This window comes from Mesoplodon densirostris, chromosome 2 (assembly GCF_025265405.1).
Source record: "Mesoplodon densirostris isolate mMesDen1 chromosome 2, mMesDen1 primary haplotype, whole genome shotgun sequence".
NCBI lineage: Eukaryota > Metazoa > Chordata > Mammalia > Artiodactyla > Ziphiidae > Mesoplodon > Mesoplodon densirostris.
In genome coordinates this window covers 115683894-115702215 of record NC_082662.1, presented here as the reverse complement: position 1 = coordinate 115702215, position 18322 = coordinate 115683894, and the positions used below count along the sequence as shown (strand labels likewise).

Below are 18322 nucleotides of genomic sequence, written 5' to 3'. Positions count from 1 at the left end.
TGGTAACTCTGTTTAGGCTTTTGAGTAACTGCCAGACTGTTTTCCAAATCAGCTGCACCATTTTACATTCCGGCTCCAATTTTTTCACAGAAAAGTTTTATGAAAAATAAATATAATGTATTTACAATGTAAATGGTACCCTCTTGAAAATGACTCTTTTGTTTAGTGTATAACCAAGTGGATTGGCCCTGAGTTGACAGCCCTTAATCCCAGTCAAAGTGTAATAATTCACTAATGAGAAAATCTTTCTGACGTTAACTTCTGCTTCCCTCCTGTTGCCATTTTAGAATTCTCTAGGGATAGAGTTCAATGTCCCTACATGTTACTTGCAACCATGGACCCATCCCTCCTTTTTAATTTAATTTTATTTATTAAAAAAGATATTTGTTTGTTTGTTTTTTTGTTTGTTTATTTTGGCTGCTCCGGGTCTTAGTTGTGGCATGCATGCGGGATCTAGTTCCCTGACCGGGGATTGAACCTGGGCCTCCTGCATTGGGAGCGAGGACTCTTACCCACTGGACCACCAGGGAAGTCCCCATCCTTCCTTTTTTTTTTTTTTTTTTTTTGCGGTACGCGGGCCTCTCACTGTTGTGGCCTCTCCCGTTGCGGAGCACAGGCTCCGGACACGCAGGCTCAGCGGCCATGGCTCATGGGCCCAGCCTCTCTGCGGCATGTGGGATCCTCCAGGACCAGGGCATGAACCCGCATCCCCTGCATCGGCAGGTGGACTCTCAACCACTGCGCCACCAGGGAAGCCCCCCATCCTTCCTTTTTTTAAAAAACAATTGAAGTTATATATATTCGATTTGTATTAACTTTGCTTGTCAGGCAGAATTAAGTAAGCTTTGATTAGATTATCTGTCTGACAGTCGATGAGTATCATTTTTTCCTCAGGATTAGCTTTGGGAATTCTTTCTGTGTATATTTTCCTCGTGTGGCTTACTAGTTATAATTTATGTCTGCTATTTCACTTCCCTGTTCTAAGTTTCTGAAGTAGTTTGTTGGTATAATAAGTATTTCTTTGGTCATGAGACACATTCTTTCCTCCCAGTTTAATGTTTCTGAAATTAGGAAATAATAAAACTGATAATTACATTTAATGTGGTAGTGGTTTATAAAAAAATTTCCCCCTGAAAATGCGGTCATTGATTTATGAAGCCTCTTAGAATCAGTGGCATCTTGGAATTTAAGAAATATATACAATACATAAATATAAAAATAACTAGATTTACTGGTGATTAGTACTTTGAAAGTTAGGAATTGTTGGTGATTGTCACTGTCTTTTAAATGAAGGGTTGTTCTGTAGCTGAGTAAAAAAGCTTAATTTGTCCAGCTTTTTAAGTGTAGTTTATGTTGTATAAGTCATTTAGGGACATAGTTCAAATTTTTTTTGGTGTCTTCATGAAGATATTTTAGCTTTTTCTGATTTCAGTGACTTATGTAACATCAGTGATTCAGTGGTTTAACATAAAACATCTTAAACCAGTTAGGAAACTGCTTACTCTTTTACTGGTGATATACATAGAGCTTATTTTTTAAGTTATAAAAACAGTATAAGATTAAATAGTGTTTAAAGACAATTAAAATATCAGTTCTTTAATATTTCATTTTGTCTATTCTCTGTATACGTGATTAAAAATACAGTAACGTGAATGTTGGCTTATTCAGTCAATAGATACTTATTGAATGCCTTTTATGGTCCAGGAACTTTACTAAGGATATAGCAGTGTTAAGGCAGATAGGATTCTTATTCTCATGAAACAAATGGTCTAGTGTAAAATATGGATATTAAGCATATAGCTTACTAGTATGATAAGTTTTAAGGGACTTACAGTATGCTATATGACCCCCTAACAGGGAGATCTCCCCTGGTCTAGGGGGTTAGGAAATTTCTCCCTGATAAAGTGACCTTTAAGCTGAGATGGAAAGGATGAGTAGAAGTCATCAAAGAAGCAGGTAGAAAAGAGTACTAGGCAGAGAGAAGTAACTATGTTCTCCTAGAGGGAGGAAGACAGAGACATTTGGGGAACTGAAAAGTACTTAGAACACTTGTATGTCACACATATGTTACTGCTTTTTTTGGGTTTTATTTGCCCCTGCTGTGCTTATAGAAGACTGGGAAATGATGTGGCTAGAGTTAGGTAGGGGCTGATAATAACAAAAAAGTAAACGTAAACACTGGTGTGTGTGTGAAGTACTTTTTTAAGTACTACTCATGTATTAGTTCATTGAACCCTAACAACAGTTTCTATTCGTGGATGAGGGAACAAGGCATAGAGTGCCTTGCCCAAAATTAATATACCAGAACTGGGATCTGAGCCTGTACATTCTGGATCCAGAGTTTGTGTCTTTAACTACTGTACCATACTGAAAATTTAAGTTATAAATTATGATTAGGATAGGGGACTTTTATATCCAAAGGTCAGTATGAAAGCATCCAAAGGTTTTAAGCAGAGAAATGACATAATTAGATTATTTTAAAAATCATCTTTCTGGCTGGAGGAAGGGACTGGAGGAGAGCAAGGTGGATATACAAAGGAGTTAGAAGACCACTACTATATTCTGGGTAAGAATTGTTTTTTTGTACAACTCAATGGCAGTGGAATAGGAACTATGTGTAATCAAAAATTATTTACGTGGTTTTCACAGGTTTTGGTGTTAGGTTGAGAAGTCAAGGATGATCCCCACATTTCTGACTTAATCAACTGGTGGTACTGTGATTACTTAGCTAATATGATATATTCTAAGAAATATTATGGTCATTTATAAGAATTTTAAAGAGCATGAAACCCAGGACAAATTAAAATGCATAATGAGCTATGAGTTTTTTAAAGTTTTATATAGTTAATTTATATCTGGTTTTGAATGTTGAGAAATACAACAACGATTACAGTCTCTAACTACGTTTAATAAAGACCACAAAGGAAAATGAAAATTTATCATAGATGAGTCAAGCTAGATTTTACTTATTTTAAGCTAAAAATCTGCAAACATTGTTTAGTCTGCATTGTGGTAATTTTAGATATGTACTTATCCAAAAAAAAAAGTTATTTTTACGTATTAGGGAAAGTTAATAAGATAAATTACCTTTCTTACCAACTTAAAACTAAAACTTATAAAACTTTTATTTTATGTTCATATATTGTCATACTGCCTCCCTCTGTATATATCATGTGCCTATATTTCCATCTGTCTACTTGACCTTTCTACTTAAATGTTTCACAGGCATCTAAAATTAAACACGTTTATTACTGAAGTCTTGATCTCCCCTTCTGTGTCATTCTGGAAAACAACTTATAGAATGCTAGCCCCATGAGGGCAGGATTTTTGTGTTTTTTTGCAGTGCTATGTAAGTTTCTGTTACATAATGGGCACTTAATAAATATTTAAGGAGTGTCTGAATGGTACCACCATACAATTATATGATTGCTCAAGTCTTCATATTTTATTTCCCTCCCCTCCTACTTCTTATTGACAAATCATATCTATTATACCTCTAAAATCTCTCTTAATCCATCCATTCTTAAAGAATTTCCAGTGCTACTACCCTAATCTGTCAATCTTATGACTTATTCCAGAATCAACTTTTACTATTTTTCTAATCATTCTTCCACAGCAACCAGAGAAATTTTCTTAAAATGTAAATTGTATCATTACTCTCCTTTTCAGAGCTTCTTTTTGAATTCCATATCTTTCATGTAGGCCAACAAGACCTTCTGCAAGCTATTTTCGTTGAACATTCCATTTTCGTATTGTGCTGTTCTTCATTTGGTTTACCTACTGTTAACCTTTATAGTCTCAGGGAGTTTTTACACCCACTGTTCCCTATTTTTGGATCATTTTCACCTCCACATTTTGCCTGGCTATTCCCTGCTCGTACTGGGTCTCAGCTTATAGTTACATGTTTTTCTAAGATATGTTCCCCATCCCTCCAAGTTTCCTTGATATACTACCTCACATAGTAGTACCTTCACATTTATTAGAAGTTATATATATTTGTATGATCAGTCATTCGTCTCCCCTGCTAAATTTGAAGTTCATGACACCAAGGACTATATTTGTATTACTTATGACTATATCTACAGTGGGTATCACAATTCTCAAAACATATTTAGAGTCTGTGAAAATATTTATTGAATGGATGAAGGGATAGATTAAGAATGATGAATCCATAAAGGAAATGGTGGACTGGTTAGAGAGGTAGTTGGAGAGCCAGTAGAATGTGTGATCATAGCAGCCAGGTGAGAGTTTCAAATATCAAATATGCCAAATGTAGCAGAGAGGAGTAATATGATCAGGACTAAAAATGATCTTTGGGAGGCAGAATAACATAGTGTTTAAGAGGAGCCAGGCAGACCTAGATTCTACCTTTTGTTGGCTGTTAACTTGCCTTTTCATCTCTAAAAAGAGAAGAATAATAGTAACTACCTCATGTTGATTGTGAGGCTTAAAATGAGATAATCTGTATAAAACTTTTAGCATAGAGTTTTGCACATATTAAGAGCTCAGTAAAACTTTGGTATTTTTATTATTTTTAAATTGCTAATGCTAAACCCACTGTAAGGACTCAATATTTGTAGTACTTAGAAAATATATACAGTTGACCCTTGAACAAAACGGGGGTTAGGGGCGCTGACCCTCCAAGCCATCGAAAACCCACATAGTCAGCCCTCTGTATATGCGGTTCCTCCACGTCTGTGCATTCAACCAACTGCAAATCATGTAGTACTGTAGTATTTACTATTGAAGAAATCTTCATTTAAGTGGACCTGTGCAGTTCAAACCCTTGTTGTTCAAGGGTCAACTGTAATTAGCAATTTTCTAAAAAGTTTGTTCATAGCTAAAATGATCTGGGAAAAAGGGCTTCATGCTGTAGATTAATGTTAGTTTCCCTTGAATTTGGGCTAGACTGTTTTGGATTGTTTCAATGGTTTGAAAATGTAAATCCCAAAGTTGCACGTCTTGAATTTGGGCTAGACTGTTTTGGATTGTTTCAATGGTTTGAAAATGTAAATCTCAAAGTTGCACGTGAGATGAATGTTGAATTTGCCTCTTTGAGCGTGAATGAAGAAATTCTAGCATTCTTAGTTCTGTGTTTCTCCTTGCAACTGTGTTTTAAATTGAATGTATTATAGTAGGAACCAGAATAAGTTGTGTAACAACATAGCATCCTTGCCCCTGGATGGAAAACCTAGATCGTATAGATACGTCTTTCCAAAAGCTGAAAGAATATCATTCACAAAGATCATTGCTTTGAAAATTCAAAAACAACGTCTGGCAGCTGCTGTAGGGACTGCTTTTCAGGCAGTTTACACTTAGCAGATAAAAGCATTCTTTGTTGTGAAGTATCTTCAGAACTTGGATTTATCTTTACTAGAAACACTTAAATTTGGTATGTGGAGTTTGCCAATCATGATTTTCCAGTCTTACTGCCTAAGTGAATTCACAGAATATGCCCTAAGGATACTATTCTTTTTTCTCCTTGATCAAGTTAAGGAAACGTAATATTTCTCTATTCCTACATACATTTCTAGGGTAGTGATCAATATTTTCAAATTAATTTCCTTTTCAGTTTATTGATACTCTGCTATTATTTAATAATCTGTGTCACTTGGTTTCAGTTTTTTCCATTTTTAAAATGAAGAGAGTCATGCTCTCCAAACCCTTCTCTGGAATGTTTTGTGAGTAAGTGCTGGTAAAAAATGCTTTGAGTTCTTTGGAAGAAATACGGAAATTCTACTTCGTATATTTATAAATATACATTAAGACTTCTGTAATTCTTTCATTATGAAAATCAAAAATTATAGGGAGGGCTTCCCTGGTGGCGCAGTGGTTGAGAGTCCTCCTGCCGATGCAGGGGACACAGGTTTGTGCCCCAGTCCAGGAGGATCCCACATGCCGCGGAGCGGCTGGGCCCCTGAGCCATGGCTGCTGAGCCTGCGCGTCCGGAGCCTGTGTTCTGCAACGGAAAAGACCACAACAGTGAGAGGCCCGCGTACCGCAAAAAAAAAAAAAATTATAGGGAAATTTAAAAATGTGTGTACTTGTGAGTAGTGTATGTAAAAGTAGTTGTTTTTGTATAAATTATTATTTGTTTTTATCCCAAAAAGGATTTCTTTTAATAACTAACCAATAAGATATTTGGCAGGTCCATCAGTTCACCATTACACGAAACCCTGGATGGGCATTTGAATTTAAGAAACAAGAAAGAGGAGGGAAAAAACTGGAAAAGGAACAAATTGAAGCCAATAACATGTAACCCACATAAGGCATGGAGTTAATTTAAATATTTATTGACTACCACCTATGTGCCAGGTACCGTTCTTGATGCTGGAATTGAATCAAATTGACAAAAATCCACTTCCATGTGGACTTTACATTCCAATGGAAGCGTGTAGACAATAAATAAATATATTGTACACCAGATGGTGAAAAGAGCACAGGAGAAATAAAACAGGATAGAGTGTGAGAAGAGGTGGGATGGGTGTTTTTCTATTTTGTAAAGGGAATGCCTCTTCTATAAGTTATATTTAGGCAAAGACATGATGGAAGTGACAGAGCAAACCATGCAGTGATCTGGGGAAAGGGTGTTCTAGTCAGGTAGAATAATAAGTGCAAAGGCCCTTAGGTAGGAGTATTTTTGTTGAATTTGAAAAACAGAAGGAGAATACCTGTGCCCCTCCCCCCCCTTCTTGGAACTAAGTGGGGAGACTGGTAGGAGATGGAAGAGAAGTAGAGTGGATTGTAGGGAATTTAGACCATTGTAAAGACTTTGGCTTTTACTTTGAGTGAGATGGGAAGCCATTGAAAGGGTTTTTGAGCAGAGGAATGACATGATATGATACAGGCTTTAAAAGGATTACCCTGCTGTTGAGTTGAGAAGACTATAAAGAGATACAAAGGCTGGAACAAGGAACCAGTCAGGAGGTTATTGAAATAAATAGTACAGGGCAGATATTATCAGTTGGATCTGATTGGTAGCTGTCAAATTAGTGAGAAATAGGTTCCACATATATTTTGAAGGTAAAGACTTTTCTGACCAAGTGGACATATGGGGCATTAGAAAAAGAAAGGAATCACAGATGATTCAAATTTTTTGGTCTAAATATTTCTGGTTGGAGTTTCATTTATTGAGATGAGTAAGCCTGTGGGAAGAACAGATTTGGGGAGCTTGGCGAAGGTGAATTGACTTTGGACATGTTAAGCTGCCTAATTATTAACTATCTAGTCAGTGTGTCAAGTAGGCATTTAAATATATGAATCTGGAGTTCCAGGAGGGGTCTCAGCTGGTCTTTGTCTGGAGATAGAAAATTTTGAATCATCTGTGTTAGATGGCATTTAAATTCAAAAGACTGGATCTGGTCATTTAGGAAGTTAGTGTAGATAGAAAAGGAAAGAGCACGCCCTGGGGGCACTCCAGTGTTTATAGAGTTAGGGGAGAAAAAAGAAGAACTGGCAAAGAAGATTCCTTAATCAAACACTTTAGTACTTCTGCACTGAAGTGTATGACTGTTCATAGAAATTGTGGTAATTAAGACCAAAATGGATCCAGATCAGGTCAGGTCACATTTTGTCACTAGAGTGTTAGGAGAAAACTTTTGATTTTCAGAGTTTTGAATTTCAGGATGTGAACACATTGTGGGGAAGATAGGACTTCCTACTTTTAAAAGGAAAGAAAGCACACGGCACAGAAGCAGAAATGAACATGATTTGTTAGGGACAGTAAAGAAAACAGAATTAAAAAAAAATATTTATTTCGCTGTGTGGGGTCTTAGTTGTGGCACGTGGGATCTTTGTTGAGGTATGCGCACTCTTAGTTGCAGCATGTGGGATCTAGTTCCCTGACCAGGGATCAAACCCAGGGCCCCTGCATTGGGGGCTTGGAGTCTTAGCCACTGGAGCACCAGGGAAGTTGAAGAAAACTGAATTGACTAAATCATAGCGGATGTGTGTTGGGAAGTAAGGAAAGATTAGTTTGAGAAGTTAGAGCCAGATTATGAAGAGCCTTGAATACCATTGTGAAGTGTTAATATATGAAGTGGTAGACAGCAAGAATAATTGTCATATACAGTTGATTTGAAAATTACTCTTTCAGCTGTTTGTGTGAATGAATAGAATAGGAATACACTTTAGTTTAGTCAGTTGGCCAGTATTTGTTGAGTAACTACTTAAAATGCTGCTAGCGCTGCTAATAAAATCGTCGGCACCTTCTGTTGAGCCTTGCTGTGTGCCAGTCATTGGACTATGCATTCTACTTACATTTCTTGTAGGAGTTGTAAAAGTTGTATCATATGATCTTTGCCTTTGAAACTCTTATAATCTTGTTGGAAAGAAAAGTCTTAAGACACATAGTTTAAACTATAAAATATTCTACTGCATAAATGGAACTTTCTAAGTGATAGGATGTTCTTTTTTTTCCAGATACTGGTTCTGGATCTTGATTTGGATATATGCTTGAAATAAAGGCTAGTCTGTCAGTCCTCAAGAATAGTGAATTATTTTGTTTTGGTTTTATATTCTCTAGTCACTAGATTATATGCCAATCCTATATGGTTTCCTGAGGATCTTTATTTATGAGAAGGGGGTTGCCCTGTGTGGATTATTCAGATTCTCTGTTAAGGTGTACCAACTATTGTAAAATAATAAATCTACGTTCTGGTTTTAAAATAATTTATAGATTTGGGAGATTGAAGCATGACAGCTGACTATTTGCTATTGGGAAAACGTGTGAAAATATATTTCTGGTTTTTAGAGTTTTTATAACAACTGTTCTAAATCATTTATATAATTATTTAATGTTTGTCTTTCTCACTAGAGTATAAGGCTTGTAAATTTAGGAACTGGATCTGTTTTGTTGAATACTGTATTTCCAGGGTGTTGCACAATGCCTGGCACATGATAGGTGTTTAGAAATATTTTTTAATGAATGAATGAGTAAATGAATTCAGAGTGGAATTGTAAACCAGCAATAGAGATAATTCCAGCCTAAGAGTCCTAACCTAAAAAGTCTTACCACCTCTTATAAATAGTATTGGAGTGCTGAAACCAGCCCAAAACATGGTTCTTTACCTTCAATGAAATTGATTTTATTTAACTAAAATGTAAGAAATATATTCCTTTGAAACTGAGGAGTGTGAAAATATATGATATTTTTATCTTAGACTGTGTTTGCTTTACTGGCAGTTGCAGAAGCTTGTTGCTTGAGTTAGAACAGTGGATCTTAAACATTGATTTGCACCATACCACTACAGCTTATTTATGATATCTGGAGAATAATAAACTTATTCTGAAATTTAAATTTATTTATAACTAAATGAATTTAAATCCATTTTGAACTGCATTTTGATCCATTTTAACTGATTTTCGGTTCTTCCTGATCTTCTTGTTCTCCTCCCCCATACCCATTTCTCATGTTAATAATTGCCTCTGTTCTGATAAATTTTTTGTTATGGTCTATCCTGCAGAGAAAGAGATGCTGGTTGCCAGTTTTGGAGATCCCTGTTTTTTATGGAACACAGTTCTGTAAAATTTTCATAAGATTCCCTGGCAATAACATACACTTGTGATGGACCCTAGAAATACTGCTATGTTAGGATTGGGTTCTGATTCCGAAGGATTTTCAAGAAAGAGTCCCTCTGCCATCAGTACTGGTACACTGGTCAGCAAGAGAGAAGTAGAGCTAGAGAACAACACAAAGGAGGAAGAGGACCTTCGCAAGTGGAATCGGGAAAGAACCATCGAAGCAGGGAAAGATGATGGTTTGACTGATGCACAGCAACAGTTTTCAGTGAAAGAAACAAACTTTTCAGAGGGAAATTTAAAATTGAAAATTGGCCTTCAGGCTAAGAGAACTAAAAAACCTCCAAAGAACTTGGAGAACTATGTATGTCGACCTGCCATAAAAACAACCATCAAGCACCCAAGGAAAGCACTTAAAAGTGGGAAGATGACAGATGAAAAGAATGAGCACTGTCCTTCAAAGCGGGTAAGTAGAATTCCCAATAATATGTGATCATTAACAATATTTGGATTTCTCTATTAATTTTTATCGAACCTACGTACATATTTTAGGAATTTTGATTTTAATCTTTTTATGTTATTTCCAAATAGTCTGTTTTGTGAGCCAAAACAGGCTTTGAGGCTTGTCAGAGATGAGAGTGATGGTATAACCATGTATGTACTTGTAAAATTACGGCAAATATTTTAAATGGGGTATATCCAGATTGTTGCTCCTACATGGCCTAGTGGAAAGAATATCGATTGGATTTTTAGTTAGGAAACCTAGAGTTGAATCTTGCCCTCCTGTTTACTAACGATGTGACTATAGACAAATTAATAGAGAAGAAACTGAGGCTTAAAGATGTTAAATGATTACAAAACCACCTACCTTTCAGGATGGTTGTATTCCTGCTGACCTCAAGAATTTTCGAAAGGTGGATTAAAAAATTTTTATCTAGACCTTTTTACTTGAGACAGTGTTAGAGCTTGTCTTGCACAGCTAATTTTTATTTATTTATTTATATTTATTTATTTATTTTTGCGGTACGCGGGCCTCTCACTATTGTGGCCTCTCCCGTTGCGGAGCACAGGCTCTGGACGCGCAGGCTCAGCGGCCATGGCTCACGGGCCCAGGTGCTCCGCGGCATGTGGGATCTTCCCAGACTGGGGCACGAACTCGTATCCCCTGCATCGGCAGGTGGACTCTCAACCACTGTGCCACCAGGGAAGCCCTGTACAGCTAATTTTTAAAGGGCTTTGAGATGATTGTCTTTAGCAATCTTTCTATAGTATTTTTTTAATAGTGCTAATAATGAGGTTTTGTACTGAAAGGATTTCACCCTCAGTACATACTTATTCTTAATATATAAGTAGTTTATATCCCACTTTTATTATTTGTAGCAGAATATAGTTTGTGGTTCCTCAGGAAAGCTATCTGTATACTTACAAAACTGTTGGTAATGGGTTAGGTGTTTATTTTTCCAATAGTTACTTTAGCATAGGATGTTGACTGTATTTCTGCCCTCTAAATTAGTTCTTCATAAATGATGGAAAGAGTATGAATTAGAGTCAGAACCAGATTCACATCCTGGCTTAATAACTGTACATAGGCAATTTGGTTTATCTTAACTGAGCTGTGGTTTCCTCATTTATAACATGGGGCTATTAATGCCTGTATTAAATGGATATATAAAGAATTAAATTTCAGTAGCCAAGACATAACAACCCAAGTACCAATCAACAGATGATTGGCCTAAGAAGATGTGGTGTGTATGTATGTATGTATGTAGATGTGTGTGTGTGTGTGTATATTTGCATATATACATATATGCTTATATATATATACACATACACATACAGGGGAATATTACTCAGCCATAAAAAAATAAATATTGCCATTTGCAGCAACATGGATAGACCTAGAGAATATTTTACTTAGTGAAGTAAGTCAGAGAAAGACAAATATTATTTGGTATGACTTATATGTAGAATCTAAAAATAATATAAATGAATCTTTATATATAACAGAAACAGACTCATAGACATAGAAAACAAATTTATGGTTACCAAAGGGGAGAGAGAGGGACAGAGGGACAAATTAGGAGTATGGGATTAACAGATACAAACCACTATACATGAAGCAGATAAGCAATAAGGATTTACTATATAGAGCAGGGAATTATATTCAATATCTTGTAATAAGCTATAATGGAATATAATCTGAAAAAAAAAACTGAATCAGTTTGCTGTATACCTGAAATGAACACAATATTGTAAGTCAACTGTACTTCAATTTAAAAAAAGAATTAAATTTATATATAGTAGTTAGCATGTGGTAGATTCTTGTGAATGTTCTTTTTACAGCCCGAGGTATTGCTTTACATCCCTTCCAGGGATCTCTGGAAGGGTTTGGTTATCTGTACTTGCTCTTAGCATACGATGGTCTGTGAAGAATTTTGTGTTTGTTTGGATGCGTTTTTACATAGTTCTTACTAGCTTCTCTAAAGGGTTCATGACTCCAAAAAGATTAAGCATCAGTGGCTAAGGAGAGAAAGATGCACTGTTATGAGGCATGTTGGTAGTCTAAGAAAGCTTGGGAGTTTTGTTTTATTTATTTTAAAGCAACCAAAACATTTCCCCCCAATTCTTCAAAAAGTAGTTGGGTTTTTGTCCGTGCATTCATTCATTCATTCATTCATTCATTTATGGCTGTGTTGGGTCTTCGTTGCTGTGTGCTGGCTTTCTCTAGTTGTGGTGAGCAGGGGCTACTCTTCTTGCGGTGCATGGGCTTCTCATTGCGGTGGCTTCTCTTGTTGCAGAGCACGGGCTCTAGGCACGCAGGCTTCAGTAGTTGTGGCTCGCGGGCTCAGTAGTTGTGGCTCGCGGGCTCAGTAGTTGTGGCTCACGGGCTCAGTTGCTCCGCAGCATGTGGGATCTTCCCAGACCAGGGCTTGAACCCATGTCCCCTGCATTGGCAGGCGGATTCTTAACCACTGCACCACCAGGGAAGTCCATCAGTGCTGCTTTTAAAGCAAATATTAAGCCTTAAATTTCTAGTAAAAACATAGAAATATAGATCATATGTTTTATTTCTTAATCGAACTTTTCTTTCAACAATGTTGAGAGGGCAAAAACAAGACCCTCTGAAAAAATAATTTGCTATCCTGGTTAGTACTAACTCATTGTTAACTGTTGATGTAATTTTTAATGACAAAACTCAAGTCCAGGTTCAAAAGTGAAATTTTCCGTTTCTTGAATTACGTGATAGGTTGTTAAATTTATATTAGTTTACTTATGGATTCTATTATTTATAGTGATTCAAATATGTCATCTATTTTTTAAAAATTTCAATCCACAGTTTAGTAACTGGCATGTTAATAACTAAAGTTTAAAGTTTAGTTTATTCTTTTGAGAAGTATTAGATGCTCTTCATGTCATATAAGTTATAGATTTTAAGGGTCCGATTTTTGTTTTTTTTAATGTATTTTCCCCTAGTTTTATTGCGATATAATTGACATACAGCACTGTTTAAGTTTAAGATGGTTTATTTTTAATTACTTTTGAGATTTATCTTTATTACATTTTGGCAAAACTAAAAAATTTCATAACATTCAGTGTTGGCAAGAATATAGGGGAAACAGCCACTCTCACGCCCTGTTGCTGGGGAGTATATTGATACTGTACTTTAAAAAAAAATTTATTCATTCATTCATTCACTCCACTCCTGGTCTTAGTTGCAGCACGTTGGGTCTTTTTTAGTTGTGGCATGTGGACCTCTTAGTTGTGCCTTGCAGACTCTTAGTTGCACCATGCATGTGGGATCTAGTTCCCCGACGAGGGATCGAACCCAGGGCCCCTGCATTGGGAGCACGGAGTCTTACCCATTGGACCACCAGGGAAGTCCCGATACCATACTTTTTTTATTTTTTTATTTGTGGCTGTGTTGGGTCTTCGTTGCTGTGCTCGAGCTTTCTCTAGTTGCACTGAGCAAGGGCTACTCTTTGTTGCAGTGCATGGGCTTCTCATTGCGGTGGCTTGTCTTTGTTGTGGAGCATGGGCTCTAGGCACGTGGGCTTCAGTAGTTGTGGCTCGTGGGCTCTAGGCCTTAGTTGCTCCGTGGCATGTGGGATCTTCCCAGATCAGGGCTCGAACCCATGTCCCCTGCATTGGCAGGCGGATTCTTAACCACTGCGCCACCAGGGAAGTCCCGGATGCCCTACTTTTTGAGAGTAGTTTGCTTGTATCTGTCATAATTAAAAATGGACAATTCCTTGATTCCGCAGTGTCACTTCTAAGAAACTATCTTACAGAATACTTACAAGTACATACCAAGATATATGTGTAAGATATTTATTAGAAGTATAGATTCCTGATACGTTCTTATTGGTTCTGACTCAGTATGTCTGGGTATTTTTTAAAATATCTTTATTGAGATATAACTCACATATCATACCATCCACCCATTTAAACTGTACAATTTAGTGGTTTTTGATATATTATTAATTTTAAAAAAAATTTTATTTATTTATTTATTTATTTATTTTTAGCCGTGTTGGGTCTTCGTTTTTTTTTTGTTTTTTTTTTTTTTTTCTTTTTGCGGTATGTGGGCCTCTCACTGTTGTGGCCTCTCCCGTTGCGGAGCACAGGCTCCGGATGCGCAGGCCCAGCGGCCATGGCTCACGGGCCCAGCCGCTCCGCGGCATATGGGATCCTCCCAGACCGGGGCACAAACCCGTATCCCCTGCATCGGCAGGCGGACTCTTAACCACTTGCGCCACCAGGGAGGCCCGGGTCTTCGTTTTTGTGCGAGGGCTTTCTCTAGTTGCGGCAAGCGGGGGCCACTCTTCATTGCAGTACGCAGGCCTTTCACTGTTGTGGCCTCTCCTGTTGCGGAGCACAGGCTCCGGACGCGCAGGCTCAGCAGCCATGGCTCACAGGCCTAGCCGCTCCGCGGCATGTGGGATCTTCCCGGACCAGGGCTCGAACCTGCATCCCCTGCATTTGCAGGCAGACTCTTAACCACTGTGCCACCAGGGAAGCCCTACATTATTAATTTTTTAAAAATTGTTGTAAAATACATTAATATAGAATTTGCCATTTTGGTCATTTTTAAGTGTCAATTCAGTGTCACTAATTCCATTCACAGTGTTGTGCAACCATCCCCACTATCTGTTTCCAAAACCTTCTCATCACCCCAAACAGAAATTCTGTAACCATTAAACAATAACTCTGTATTGCCCCTCCACTAAGCATCTGGTAACCTATAATCTACTTTCTGTCTCTATGAAATTGTCTATTCTAGGTACCTCATATAAGTGGAATCATACAATATTTGTCCTTTTGTGTCTGGCTTATTTCACTTAGCATAATGTCTTCAAGTTCATCCATGTTGTAGCATGTACCAGAACTCCTTCCTTTTTAGGGCTGAATAATTTTCCATTGTACGTTTATACCACTTTGTGTTTATCCATTCATCATCTGTGGACACTTGGATTCCTTCCACATTTTGGCTATTGGAAAATACGCTGCAGTGAACATTGGTGTACAGACATCTGTTTGAATTCCTGCATTCTATTCCTTTGGGTAATATATTTAGGAGTAGTATTGCTGGATCCTATGATAAGTCTATATCTTTTTGAGGAACTGCCAAACTGTTTTCCATGGCAGCTATACCATTTCATATTCCCACCAGCAATGCATGGGGGTTTCAGTTACTCCAAATCCTCATTCATCACTGCTTTTTATTTTCTGTGTGTGTGTGTATGTGTGTATGTATGTGTATTTTAAATAATAGCCATCCTAAAGGGTATGAAGTTGTATCTCACTGTGGTTTTGCTTTGCATTTCCCTGATGACTAATGGTGTTGAGCATCTTTTCTTGAGCTTATTGACTATTTGTATATCTTCCTTGGAGAAATGTCTGTTTAAGTCTTTTGACTGCTTTTGAATTGTGGATTTTTTGTTGTTGTTGCTGAGTTTTCAGGGTTCTAGATATAGTCTAGATATATGAGTTGCTAATATTTTTTTCCCCTTCTGTGGGTTGTCTTTTTCCTCTCTCTTGATAGTGTCCTGATACATAGACGTTTTCAGTTTTGATGAACTCCAATTTGTCTGTTTTTTTTTCTATTGCCTGTGCTTTGGTGTCATACCCAAGATATCACTGCCAAATCTAACATCATGAAGAGTTTCCCCTATGTTGTCTTCTAAGGGTTTTACAGTCCTGGCTCTTACATTTAGGTCTTTGAGAGATTTCCAGGTATCCCTCTCACCCTGAACTTGCTCTCTGAATTCAGAAACTGATTAAGATAGCAAGAGATACTTTGGACATGAGAAACTTATATAAAAAATTTAGTGTATAAGAGTGTGGATATTGGACTAGCAACTATTATTTTGATTAGGTAATACACTCCTATGATTCAGAATTTAAAAGATAAAAAAGGAAACAATGAAACATTGTTACCATCATTACCCTTCTCTCCCCTCAAATCCATTTAGGAGTCTCCTTTTAGGCAATCATCTGACAGCCCCATGCTAACTATGATAACTAGCTAAGCAGGACAACCATTTCTCAACCAAAATGAAGAAAAACTGTTCTGTGTATTGAAATTGTCTTACTTGGAAAATAAATAAGAGCAAGTTGTTTGGAACCAAAATTGGTGCAAAGAAGCTTCCAGAAACAAAACTACAGCATCAGTGCCTTTGATATCTCCCAGAAATATATATACAAGAAAATGCAAGTAATCCCTCCCCCCGAATTAAAAAATATAAATGGTACTATACTGTACACACAGTTTTGTGTCATTGTTTTTTCCACTTAAATAGTGTGTTAGCGTATTGTGGAGGATTTTCCTGTACGAAACTAAGAGAGCTTCTTTAGCCCTTTGAAATATGGGTGACGAATATTTTTTTTTCCAGTTTGTCATTTGTTTTTAAGCCTTGCTTATTTTTTATTTTGCCATGCAGAAGTCTTTAGTTTTTTACTGAATTTAATTAATAAATCTTTCCTTTTATGGCTTCTAGAATTTGACATATAACTAGAAGGGCCTTCACTCTAAGTTTATAAAAGATCTCCTTATATTTTTTAATAGGAGTTTTTTAATGTTTCATTTTTTTATTACTATTATTTTTGGCCGCGGATCTTAGTTCCCTGGCTAGGGATTGAACCCAGGTCCACAGCAGTGAAAGCGCAAGTTATAACCACTGGACTGCTAGGGAATTCCCTTATGTTTCATTTTAAATATATAAATATTTGATCCATTTGGAGTTTATCATGATGTGTAATATGAGTTGTGGATCCAAGTTTATCTTTTTCCAAATAGCTGCTAGTTGTCTCAACCCTTTTATTAAGAAGGTTTTTTTAGTCCTCAGATTTGAGACACTACCTTTACCATACACTGAATTTCCATGTGTACTTGAGTCTGGTCTGTTTTCCCACTTTGTGTCATTGGTCTCTATTTGCCAGTATAACAGTTTTAATTATTGTTTTATATCTGGTAGGGTTAATCCTTCCTCATTACTCATATTTAAGAGTGTTCCTTGGATTATTGCCTATTACTTTATAAGCTTTATATGATTTTTAATAAAAATAGAACTTTTTTCTAGAACTTGTCCAATTGATTATAAAGTTCATATTTTGTTCATCTTTATCTGTGGTTGAACTTGGAACCTAATTGGTTCTCCTTCAGAAGCTCTGAATTTGCTTTGCCAGGAATTAGGGTGTGTTAGTAACACCTTTCCTGGGGGAGAGCCCCATTTTACCCCTAGGCCGTGGATTGGTACGTTTACCCTCTGGGCAACTACGCCTACTTAGATCACCCTTCTTTTTTCTTTTCTTTCGGATACCCTTGGAGATTTTTCTTACTTCCTAAGAGGCCACAGTGCAACAAACTTGGCATCTTATGCTGGATTTATTTTATTGTAGTAGACGGACCTTTATGCTATTTAGCCTGTCTTATGGCTAGAGTAGAAATCACCTGATTGTTTTATAAGAAATATGTTCATTATTAGTTTTAAAATAGATTTTTCTGTCTCATTTTTGTTTTGTCTATGGTGGAAAGGCATATTTTCTTTTAAATTTCCTGTAAAAATTTGGGTTTTGCTGTCTTGCAACTTCATGTTGTGTCTGTGTCATTTCATAAGTTGTCAGAATGGTGTAGTCATTCTTCTACCGCAGTATTTTAGAAAGTGAAAGTAGGGGTGGAAGTCATTATATTTACTTGTATTTATCACACACCAACTTAAAAGGAGAAGAGGCAGTGTTAAAATTTACAGCTGTAATTATAATTTCCCTGCCAAAAGATAGTTTTCTGTTTAGAAAAGAAATGAGTGTGCTGACTTAATAGATTATTTAAGAAACAGTCCTTTGGAGATGTAATTTTGAGTTTCAGTAAAGTGATTTTTATGGAGAATTATTAAAACCGTTAGTGAATCCAAGTATTCTGATTAAGGTCTGTTGGCCTAAGATTTTATTAAATTATAGAACTGATAGATTAATGTAGGTTCTTTAGTAAGAAAATATACAGATAATAACAGTTATCTCTGTTCTTGCTCAGTATGGTTAATTTGCCTAGCAGTCTTTAAATTGTTTAACACAAATTCCAATTGTTTTGAAATAAAATGTTGAGGAAAAAAATGGGTTTGATATTACTTAGGTTTTGGCTTTTCTTTCCTTGGCATATCTGTTAAACAGCAGTAATTTATTAGGTTTTCTGCATATATAGTAGTTCCTTTAAATTGTGCCCTGTATTAGATTAGCCTGGTTTTAGATAAAATGTATATAATTTTAATTGAGATAAATTCAAATACCATAAAATTCACTCTTTTAA

General features: G+C 36.6%; 1 protein-coding gene across 8 annotated transcripts in view; it reads left to right on the top strand.

The window, feature by feature from the left end:
- ASH1L (ASH1 like histone lysine methyltransferase) overlaps window positions 1-18322 on the top strand; it is a 215451-nt gene that overhangs the window by 17628 nt on the left and 179501 nt on the right. For all 8 annotated transcript variants that reach the window (XM_060090689.1, XM_060090685.1, XM_060090686.1 and 5 more), the window contains one exon: window positions 9465-9985. In XM_060090689.1, coding sequence (XP_059946672.1) covers window positions 9566-9985 — 420 coding nt within the window. In that variant the 5' untranslated portion in view covers window positions 9465-9565. The remainder of the gene's footprint in view (window positions 1-9464; window positions 9986-18322) is intronic.